A 12,095-nucleotide genomic window follows, 5' to 3' on the forward strand; every position below is an offset into this window, starting at 1 on the left:
CACCCTTTTTTTCCCGCTTCTCTATTAGTCACTAGTAATAAACGTGAAATAGGTAAATGAGGTTTTTTATTTTTAGCAGAGGAGCTGAGAGAAAAGGGCTGTGATTGGTGGGTTGCCATGTCAATCAAAATTAAAGTGGGCATAGCCCTGATATCTGTAATGAAATATTGAGATCTGGGTTATTGGACTGTATTTGTTGAAGCATTAAAGGTTATGGTGTGTGTGTGTGTGTGTGTGTGTGTGTGTGTGTGTGTGTGTGTGTGTGTGTGTGTGTGTGTGTGTGTGTGTGTGTGTGTGTGTGTGTGTGTGTGTGTGTGTGTGTGTGTGTGTGTTACAGCAATACAAGTACATGTGCTTTAAAGGCTCTGCGTGGGGGCTCCTGAAGTGCAGCGCTGTTCAGTCTTTATATTTCGTCAGGAACTACGTCATCCTCTACTTCCTGTTGGGTGAGTAACGAGGAGGAAAAACGATTTAAACATGAAAAAAAACCAAAAAGAAATAATAATTTTTTTGTTGTAGGACACGTCCCCAGAACATGGATCTCCAACATCCTGAACCTGCGTGTAGACAGGTTTGATTTTAAACTCCAATTTTCGTGTCATTGTGATGTTATTTTCTGTGGGCGTGTCTGTGGATGTGTTTGTGGGTGTGGCCTGTCTGGAATATGATTAATTTCCTGTTTCCTCTGTCCTGTTACAGTTCTGTTCACTCTCTGGACTCGTTTGGAGGATTGTGTGATGTTTCTTTGGTCTATCAGCTGTGGATCAGTGGAACATTCCTGCTGCTCACCTGGAACCTCAACGTGCTTCTCTTCAGGATCTACGTCACTGAGGTGCACCACCGGGCCCAGAGCTCGCGTCCCAATTTAGCGATTTCAATTAGTTTTTGTCCAGTTTTTGGTCATTGGTTTAAATTTTAGTGAATTTGTTTTAGTCCAATTAAAAAAATGTAAATGAAAATTACCAAAAACTAAATCTAAGCCAAATAATAACAAAGTTGATTTAAACAAATGCAGATGTCTAATTATTTGTCTTAGATTTAGTCCAGTTTCTGGTAATCTGAATTAGTTTTAGTACAAATTTTGTCATTAATATTATCTTGATTAGATTTAGATTAACTTTTAGATTTTAACTTTTTTAAATAATTTAGATTCGGTTTAGTACAAATCTGACCAGAAGGTCATGTTTAAATCTTAGCTGCCACTGCTGGGCCCCTGAGTAAGGCCCCTGACCCCTCACCTGCTCAGGTGTATAAATGAGAGAAGTGTGGGTTGCTCTGGATCAGGGCTTCTGCCAAACGCCGTAAATGTAAATTGGAATAGTTTTAGCCAAAATGCAGTTTATTCAGCATGCAGTTCTTTTGTTCACTTTATTTAATTAAATGTTATTTGTTTAATTGATTTTAACGATTTATTTCTGTTCATTTGATTGTTTTAGCTGCATTTTAACAATTTTGACTGCTTTTCCTTTTTGTATAAATTTGTTAATAATTTGATTGTCAAAATAACCCGGTGTTCACTTCAGTTTCTGAGCTTTTTTTTTTCTTCTCAGGTTTTAGTTACTTGTTATTTTTATTTATTAAAAACTAAAACTGAAAACATTGTAAGTAAAAGCGGGTTTTAGCTGCTGCTTCAATCACAGACCAAAGAGACATCTAATCGTATTTATTGTATTATTATAAATGCTAGCGTATGTCCAAGTCACTGAGAGAAAAATGTGTCTAGTTGATTTTTTTAATAATTTTTTTTTTATGAATTAGTTTTGTGTTGAATTTGCGCCGCTGTGCAGCCCTACAGGTTTTCGGTGCAGTCGTCTTTTGCTGAGGATGCAGAAGAATGTCTTCCTAAAGTCCTGACTGAAAAGAACTCCCTGGTCCTGAAGGTACGCCTCGTCGCTATGCCGACCACCTTGTCTTTAATTTGATTAGTTTTAATAATCGGAGGTGCTGATTTTTATATAGATTTTTGGATTTTGTGGTGTTTAGTTCCTGGCGCTGCAGGACTTGGCGTTACTTTCCCAGAATTCTCCTTCACGCAGACAGGAAGTCTTCAGCCTCAGTCAGCCAGGTAACTTCTAAACTTCTAATAACTGACTATTAGCATAATTAGGGTGGGGTTTCGTTAGACATACTTGTTTTGTCATAACAACACAATGTCACAGTTGAAATTGCTAACGTAGCCGAAGTAAATAACGTAACCGCCAATCCGAGTGTAAGTGTCCTGCTAACGACAGTGTACCACCGCCAACCTGAGTATATGTAGATGTTGATGCTAGGTGTAAGTAAATCGATATAACGGGCGCTCGGAGCAGTTTCTCAGGAAGAAACCTTGACATCTGAGGTAAACGTTGACGTTCTGGTTAATTCTACACTATTTTCGTGTGTTAGCAATGTTTACTAGCCGGATTGTTCATACTTCCATCAGCTAGCTTATGAACAGGGTTTGAATTATTATAATCGCCTGTGTGTGTGTGTGTAGGTGGTCACCCTCATAACTGGAACGCTATCAGTAAGGAGTGTGTGTCAATGCTAAACGAATTAACGCAGCGGCTCGTGGCTCATCACGATGCTGTGGCGTCTAACGGCAGAGCCAAACCTCCATCTGAGAGAAGTGACTCTGGATCCGTGTCCTCATCCAGCTCGGGTAACACACACACACACACACACACACACATACACACAAATGTAGTTCATGTTCTGTTATCCTAGCAAGGATTGTGACGTTATTCGTGTTAACCATGTTAGCCCTGCTAGCGTTTAAATACAATGCTAGCAATGACAATTCTGTCTGCTGTCGTAATGCTAAGTATGTAAGCCATGTCATTTTATTTGCGTTCTTTTTGTTAGCTAGATGCTAACATGTTTTTATCTATGTTAGCTATTAGGCTTATTAGTTAATCAGATGTTGTGCTAGCTACATAGCTAGCTATGTTAGTTTATTTTCTATGTCAATTTTCTCAGTTGTTACCGACGTGTTTAGTTGCTAACGTAGCTATTTCAGTCCTTTTCCTAACTAAGTTTTGTTAGTTATGTAAGCTCTGATTTGATCAATGCTAGCTGATGGCGGTGGAGTTTTCGGCACAGTGATGTCTGGGGCAGAGGAGGTTCTTCAGACTCCTCACCGCAGCGATCTGATCCGGACTCCCGGCTCGGTGTTCGGTTCCGCAGTGAGGACCGTAAACTCGCCCATGACCGCCCCCTTCACCCCCGACCTCCCTGTCTCCTTCTCCAGCCCTGGTCTCAGACCCCTGTTCAGCCCTCACGTGGGCCAGAGACCCTGGTTGGGCTCAGTCCAGAGTCCTCACGTGACCCGGAGGAACCCAAAACTGTGGAGCACGTCCCCCGGTGAGGCCTCACGTCATTTCCTATATGGTGATTGGTTAAGAATTCACCCACACTTATGTAATGTAACACATGGTGTTCTGATGTCAGACTCTCGGACCAATGGGAGCTCACCGCCGTCTCCTGGTCCCGCACCCCAACCTGCAGGTGAACCCAAACCCAGCTTTCTGTCCCAGTGGCTCCAGAACAGGAAGGAGCAGGTGCTGAGAAACACACATTTACACACACACACACACACACACACACACACAAACACATACATACACACACACCCACAGAAACACATACATAGGCACAAATACACACACACACACACACACTCACACACACGTACATACGGAAAGATATATACAGAAATACACACACACAGGAGCCATGAACAGGAGAAATTCTGGTGCACTACATGTACACAGTGGGAAAGTGGGCGGAGTTAAGCGGTAATTATTACTGACCTAGTGAAAGAAAGCTAACCTAGCAAGTGATGATAAATTAGTGAGAGGATGCTAATATACAGAACGAACTATGAGCGATCGTTAACCTATAAACAGAAGATAAAGTAGTTTGGTACTAATCTAGTGTGAGATCACTAATGCGATGAGATGTTAACTCTAAAAGATCAGTGTATTCAGATGCTAACCTGAAGACAAAACGCTAACCTAGCGAGTGAGGCTAATTTAGCCAGAAATGCTAACCTAGCGAGAGACGCTAGCGCCCTGAGTGTAGCTGCAGTGTGACTGGAACAGTATGTTGCTTAATTATGGCGTCTGATGCAGAAAGCCGTCAATCAGACTAGCTAATTAGAATATTAGGCCACACCCACCAGGACATTCAACACATTTGATTCATCAGAAGTCTGACTCCTGTTTTTAAATTTTTTTATATTGATAGATATTTTTGTGTATGATTTGTGTGTGTTGATGCTGTTTTTTTTTCTCCTGCTCTACACTGCTGTGTTCAGGTTAAAGGTTTCTTCGCAAAACGTGTGCTGGTTGTGTATTTGTTTAATAAGGTAAGGAGGTCACGTGTGAACCACGTTAGCATGCTGCATGTGTGAAAAGGTGACTGGGGACGAACCTTTTAAAATAACACTTAGCCTTTACACTAATCCTTTGACCTTTCTGACTCGCAGCAGAAACTCACGCTAGCTATGTATTACAGTTAGCTGACGTTAAACACGCGCTAGCTACAAAACGACCGCCGCGACTCCTCAGACGTCTTTTCTTCTTTATCATGACCAAACTGAAGCTAAATTTGACAGAAGTGTAGGAGAGCTCTCCGACGCCCCCTGGTGTCCTGGGTGATATCGGGGAAGAAACCCGCAGCACACAGCGAGACGTGTGTACGTTCTTCGCTTTAATCGAGAAGATGAATAAGTGTGTAATCAGTCAGAGAGAACTAGAGACGTTAGTGTTGTATACGCTCCTGTATTCAGGGTCTGGACTCTACATTCCTCACTACATAAGGAAACAGGACTAATGCTAAGAACAGGAAGTCACGTGTAGTGCGTGTAACACGTGCTCACTCTGTACAGGCCTTACAGATGTTACACACGCATCAAGGGGTCATGTGATCAGAGATTTATCAGGACGGATTTAAGATCGTTTAAGCGTACGTTCTTCAGCTGCAGCTCTTTCGGGGTCATTCAAAGTAGTAAAGTGTAGTAATAATATATAATAATAATAATGCAATTAATAAGAATATTAATAATAATAATAATAATATAAATAATAATAATAATAATAGTACAACAAAACTTAAAAAAACAAATAATAATAAAAAGTAATTACAGTCATTATTAAATTGATAATACTAGTACTAATAATATAAATATATAATCATATGTAATAATAATACTACTGTGTGTGTGTGTTTGTGTGTGTGTGTGTGTATATATATATATATAATATAGTTAATAATAATTATAATCATAAAAAGGTTTATAATACTGCTTTTAATAAAAAAAGTACAGCTAAAAGCAATAATGGTAATTTAAATAAAAAAATTAATAAGAATGAATAAATTAATAATAATAATAATTATAATAATAATCATAGCAATGATAAGACTACTGATGATTATAATAATAATAATAATGTTTAAATAAATAATAATTAAAGCAATATGTAAATACATAAAAAACCACTTAATGTTTGTGATCTATTTCCAAGGGGTGGAGTGTGTGTGTGTGGGTGTGTGGGTGTGGGTGTGTGGGTGTGGGGGTGTGGGTGTGGGTGTGTGTGGGTGTGTGCGTGTGGGTGTGTTTTTCCTGATTGTCTCCTCACGATTGTCTTGTGTGTTTCAGAAATATTCCATTTAAGCGTTAAAACTGATATTTAAAGGGGAGGTCTGTAATTTTCTGGTCTTGAAAAAGCATCATATCCAAGATACTTTTTTATTTGTCATGAGCAGCGTTGTGCTACTAAGAAATAGTTACAGTTACTCGTTACTTCATCTAAAATGTAACTCTTTTACTGTGTTGATTATTTACACCATAAAGTAATGCGTTACTGTTAAAAGTAACTTTTTAGTTCCTTTTTTAAAGAATCTTCTTTAATGTTCTCATTAATGCTCTTTTATGTGTTATAATCTACACAAACACAAAACTGACTTAAACACAGAGTCATTTTTAAACACTATTATATTAAAGTCAGAGCAGCACACACTGAATATATCACAAGGATTTCTGACATAAACAACAAAACAAGCTGAATAATAGATTCACAATCAAACACTAAAGTGGCTTCTGCTGTTGTGTTGAGCTCTTAAACATGTTCCTTTCACAGCTGAAGTATGAGAACACAACACCGGGTTAGCGCATAGCTTCTAGCTCCTCAGGCATGGAGGTCCTGGAGGAGCTTCAACAGATTGGAGTTGCTGTTTATCGCAGTAGATACGAGCTTCGAACCAGAAACACACAACTTACATTTGACTAAAAAGTTTTTGTCTTTATGCTCAACTAAAGTGTAATAATGATCATATTTCCACTTTGAGAAACTCGTCTTGCTCTCGCCTCGACTCGCCATTACTGCTGCACAGACCTGAATAAACAGAGACACGCCCACAGTGCGTCTTCTTCCTGTTTACAGTGGTTCATCCACCAATCCTACAATGTGTCTCTGCTGTAAGCAGGTCAGACTGTTAGACTGTAGTCTACACTTCAGCCCAAATTCATTCATTTAATAAAGTAACAGGTAACGAACCACACGCTAACAGAGTTTATTTAAAAACTAACGCGTTACAGTATTAATTACTGTCAGAAGTAACTACGTTACAGTAATGCGTTACTGCCCAACACTGGTGGTGATGATCCTGGCTGGTGTTTATTATTATTTTTATTCTAAACTTTTTGAGATTGTTCTGGGTCTGAAATTAGCTCCGCCCACTGAGGAGGCAGAGGCCAATGAAGATTTACAGACTGCTCCTTTAATTATGTGGGTTAGAGATCATATGTTAATCACTGTTCATTATTTATGAATGTTTTTGTGTTCATTTTTTGGTAAACAGCTGCCTGAAGCGTCGAGTCAGGCCCTGTTTGCTGACAGCCAGGCGCACATCTGGGCTCTGGAAGGTGGGATATTTCTACTCAAGTCATGTTGTGTGGGTGTGGTCTGTTTGTGGGCGTGGTCTGATGTTTTTAATTGATTTTGGTGGTAATGTAAGCGTACGGGGTTTTATGGTGTTTGTGGTGTTGATGATGATGATTATGATGGTTAATTTTACAGGATTGTCTCATCTGGTTTCCGTGTCGTTCTCTGAGGATAAGTACGGAGTAGTGCAGACTACATTACCCAGCATTCTCTGCTGCATGCTCTCTCTGCAGGAGGTAACAACACACAGAAATAAGATGTTAGCATTTGCATTAGCATGATTACTGTTAGTTAGCAGCATTTCTGATGTTTTCAGGCTGTGGATCGTCACTTCAAGCTCCCTCACGCCTCCAGCAAACCACCAAAGACCTGGAGCAGTGTGGGCGACGCCACGTATAAAACCCTGCGCTTTGCTCTGAGAGCATCGCTGAAGACCTCCATCTACAGAATCACCTCCACCTTCAGAGAGCACTTACAGTAAACACCTCGCATCATCTCCACCATCACGTCCACCTTCACTAAACACCTCGCATCATCTCCACCATCACGTCCACCTTCACTAAACACCTCGCATCATCTCCACCATCACGTCCACCTTCACTAAACACCTCGCATCATCTCCACCATCACGTCCACCTTCACTAAACACCTCGCATCATCTCCACCATCACGTCCACCTTCACTAAACACCTCCCATCATCTTCACCATCACGTCCACCTTCACTAAACACCTCCCATCATCTCCACCATCACGTCCACCTTCACTAAACACCTCCCATCATCTCCACCATCACGTCCACCTTCACTAAACACCTCCCATCATCTCCACCATCACGTCCACCTTCACTAAACACCTCCCATCATCTCCACCATCACGTCCACCTTCACTAAACACCCCCCATCATCTCCACCATCACGTCCACCTTCACTAAACACCTCCCATCATCTCCACCATCACGTCCACCTTCACTAAACACCTCCCATCATCTCCACCATCACGTCCACCTTCACTAAACACCTCGCATCATCTCCACCATCACGTCCACCTTCACTAAACACCTCCCATCATCTCCACCATCACGTCCACCTTCACTAAACACCTCCCATCATCTCCACCTTCACTAAACACCTCCCATCATCTCCACCATCACGTCCACCTTCATTAAACACCTCCCATCATCTCCACCATCACGTCCACCTTCACTAAACACCTCCCATCATCTCCACCTTCACTAAACACCTCCCATCACCTCCACCATCCAGTCCACCTTCACTAAACACCTCCCATCATCTCCACCTTCACTAAACACCTCCCATCATCTCCACCATCACGTCCACCTTCATTAAACACCTCCCATCATCTCCACCATCACGTCCACCTTCACTAAACACCTCCCATCATCTCCACCTTCACTAAACACCTCCCATCACCTCCACCATCCAGTCCACCTTCACTAAACACCTCCCATCATCTCCACCATCACGTCCACCTTCGCTAAACACCTCCCATCACCTCCACCATCACGTCCACCTTCACTAAACACCTCCCATCATCTCCACCATCACGTCCACCTTCACTAAACACCTCCCATCATCTCCACCTTCACTAAACACCTCCCATCACCTCCACCATCCAGTCCACCTTCACTAAACACCTCCCATCATCTCCACCTTCACTAAACACCTCCCATCATCTCCACCATCACGTCCACCTTCATTAAACACCTCCCATCATCTCCACCATCACGTCCACCTTCACTAAACACCTCCCATCATCTCCACCTTCACTAAACACCTCCCATCACCTCCACCATCACGTCCACCTTCACTAAACACCTCCCATCATCTCCACCATCACGTCCACCTTCACTAAACACCTCCCATCATCTCCACCATCACGTCCACCTTCACTAAACACCTCCCATCATCTCCACCATCACGTCCACCTTCACTAAACACCCCCCATCATCTCCACCATCACGTCCACCTTCACTAAACACCTCCCATCATCTCCACCATCACGTCCACCTTCACTAAACACCTCGCATCATCTCCACCATCACGTCCACCTTCACTAAACACCTCGCATCATCTCCACCATCACGTCCACCTTCACTAAACACCTCGCATCATCTCCACCATCACGTCCACCTTCACTAAACACCTCGCATCATCTCCACCATCACGTCCACCTTCATTAAACACCTCCCATCATCTCCACCATCACGTCCACCTTCACTAAACACCTCCCATCATCTCCACCTTCACTAAACACCTCCCATCACCTCCACCATCCAGTCCACCTTCACTAAACACCTCCCATCATCTCCACCTTCACTAAACACCTCCCATCATCTCCACCATCACGTCCACCTTCATTAAACACCTCCCATCATCTCCACCATCACGTCCACCTTCACTAAACACCTCCCATCATCTCCACCTTCACTAAACACCTCCCATCACCTCCACCATCCAGTCCACCTTCACTAAACACCTCCCATCATCTCCACCATCACGTCCACCTTCGCTAAACACCTCCCATCACCTCCACCATCACGTCCACCTTCACTAAACACCTCCCATCATCTCCACCATCACGTCCACATTCGCTAAACACCTCCCATCATCTCCACCATCACGTCCACCTTCACTAAACACCTCCCATCATCTCCACCATCACGTCCACCTTCACTAAACACCTCCCATCATCTCCACCATCACGTCCACCTTCACTAAACACCTCCCATCATCTCCACCATCACGTCCACCTTCACTAAACACCTCCCATCATCTCCACCATCAAGTCCACCTTCACTAAACACCTCGCATCACCTCCACCATCACTTCCACCTTCACTAAACACCTTGCATCACCTCCACCATCACGTCCACCTTCACTAAACACCTCCCATCATCTCCACCATCACGTCCACCTTCACTAAACACCTCCCATCATCTCCACCTTCACTAAACACCTCCCATCATCTCCACCATCACGTCCACCTTCACTAAACACCTCCCACCATCTCCACCTTCACTAAACACCTCCCATCATCTCCACCATCACGTCCACCTTCATTAAACACCTCCCATCATCTCCACCATCACGTCCACCTTCACTAAACACCTCCCATCACCTCCACCATCACGTCCACCTTCACTAAACACCTCCCATCACCTCCACCATCACGTCCACCTTCACTAAACACCTCCCATCATCTCCACCATCACGTCCACCTTCGCTAAACACCTCCCATCACCTCCACCCTCACGTCCACCTTCGCTAAACACCTCCCATCACCTCCACCATCACGTCCACCTTCACTAAACACCTCCCATCATCTCCACCATCACGTCCACCTTTACTAAACACCTCCCATCATTTCCACCTTCACTAAACACCTCCCATCATCTCCACCATCACGTCCACCTTCGCTAAACACCTCCCATCATCTCCACCTTCACTAAACACCTCCCATCATCTCCACCATCACGTCCACCTTCGCTAAACACCTCCCATCATCTCCACCATCACGTCCACCTTTGCCAAACACCTTCCATCATCTCCACCTTCACTAAACACCTCCCATCATCTCCACCATCACGTCCACCTTCGCTAAACACCTCCCATCATCTCCACCATCACGTCCACCTTCACTAAACACCTCCCATCATCTTCACCTTCACTTAACACCTCCCATCATCTCCACCATCACGTCCACCTTTGCCAAACACCTTCCATCATCTCCACCTTCACTAAACACCTCCCATCATCTCCACCATCACGTCCACCTTCGCTAAACACCTCCCATCATCTCCACCATCACGTCCACCTTCACTAAACACCTCCCATCATCTTCACCTTCACTTAACACCTCCCATCATCTCCACCATCACGTCCACCTTTGCTAAACACCTTCCATCATCTCCACCTTTGCTAAACACCTCCCATCATCTCCACCTTCACTAAACACCTCCCATCACCTCCACATTTGTTTCTTTTTCCTAATTGTTTTTCTTTTTGTACAATCTTTTCCTTTTTCTTCTTTCTCTTTCATTTTTTTTTCTTTAGCGTTTTTTAAATCTGTGTTCTTCCTTTTTTCCCTCTTTGTTTGTGTAATTTTTGTTTCTCTTTTTAACAATTATTTTTTCTTCTTTTTGATTAAAAACATTATTAAAAAAATTAAGATTTTTTTCTCTTTTTAAAAATGTTAGTATTTTTTATTGTTTATTTTAAATAGTAAATGTTTTGAACAGAAGAGTAAATTAACGAGGAAATAAAAGACTTTTTTATTTTAGTTTATTAATTGGAATGATGAGAAGATGACTGATGTCACTTCCTGTGTTGATTTCAGTGCCGTCAGCGTTCCAGCAGAGCATCAGAAGAGACTTCAGCAGTTCCTGGAGTATAAGGAGTAGATGTTTCTGCACTCACTGCTCCAGTTTTCACTTCGAACCTCCAGCTCACTGGAGAAACTTGGACACCAGAAGGTCCTGTTTCCTTGGAAACACAAGGTTTTTTTTGTTGTTGTTTGTGCAAGTGGGTGTGGTCACGGTGTGGATAACGACCAGGTCCAGTGTTGTTCATCCTCCTACTGAACCCATGACTGCACACCTGAAGCTGGTGATGGTGGTGGATGAAGATCAGCTTTATTGAACTTTGGGTTGTTTTTTTTGTGGAAAAAAGTACATCCACTTTTCTACTTGTCTTCTCCAGATGTTCTCTCCTTCTTTTTGCGGCCTTTTAAAGGAATAATGCCGATAAGAAAATTAAATAAAACTGTACACGTCCACCACAGAGCCACTTTCCTCCCTCTCTTCATTTCCTCTCTTTGTTTTCTTTCACTTTTTTTCTTCTTTTTATTCCGTTACATTTCTTGTAGTGGCCACGAGAGGGCAGCGCTGTGCTAACTTAAAATATATATTTTTTTTGTCACCTCTCTTTTTGTCTTCCTTTTTTATGGTCTGTTCTTTTTTCTGCTTTTCTGGTTTTCTCTTCCTTTACTCAAATTTTTTTTATTCCATGTTTTATTTAGTATTTTAAGAAAATCCATACTCTTGTGGACTGCAGAATGTGTAGAGTGTGTTCAGAGTTATTAAAGTGCGATTTAGTTTCACTCACACACACACACACACACACACACACACACACACGATCAGTCTGTTA

At 42.6% G+C, this 12,095-nt stretch overlaps 1 protein-coding gene across 1 annotated transcript in view; it reads left to right on the top strand.

The window, feature by feature from the left end:
* ndc1 (NDC1 transmembrane nucleoporin) overlaps positions 1-11,726 on the top strand; it is a 16,095-nt gene extending 4,369 nt beyond the window's left edge. Inside the window, exons 6-18 of the mRNA XM_083547953.1 lie at positions 338-446; positions 520-571; positions 700-832; positions 1,788-1,880; positions 1,984-2,065; positions 2,477-2,641; positions 3,055-3,342; positions 3,430-3,539; positions 4,298-4,348; positions 6,844-6,907; positions 7,062-7,162; positions 7,243-7,403; positions 11,284-11,726. Of these exons, the coding sequence (XP_083404079.1) occupies positions 338-446; positions 520-571; positions 700-832; positions 1,788-1,880; positions 1,984-2,065; positions 2,477-2,641; positions 3,055-3,342; positions 3,430-3,539; positions 4,298-4,348; positions 6,844-6,907; positions 7,062-7,162; positions 7,243-7,403; positions 11,284-11,347 (1,473 nt within the window). The 3' untranslated portion in view covers positions 11,348-11,726. The remainder of the gene's footprint in view (positions 1-337; positions 447-519; positions 572-699; positions 833-1,787; positions 1,881-1,983; positions 2,066-2,476; positions 2,642-3,054; positions 3,343-3,429; positions 3,540-4,297; positions 4,349-6,843; positions 6,908-7,061; positions 7,163-7,242; positions 7,404-11,283) is intronic.
* The last annotated feature ends 369 nt before the right edge of the window (positions 11,727-12,095 follow it).

The sequence above is a fragment of the Silurus aristotelis genome, assembly GCF_946808225.1.
Source record: "Silurus aristotelis genome assembly, chromosome: 8".
Taxonomy (NCBI): Eukaryota; Metazoa; Chordata; class Actinopteri; order Siluriformes; family Siluridae; genus Silurus; species Silurus aristotelis.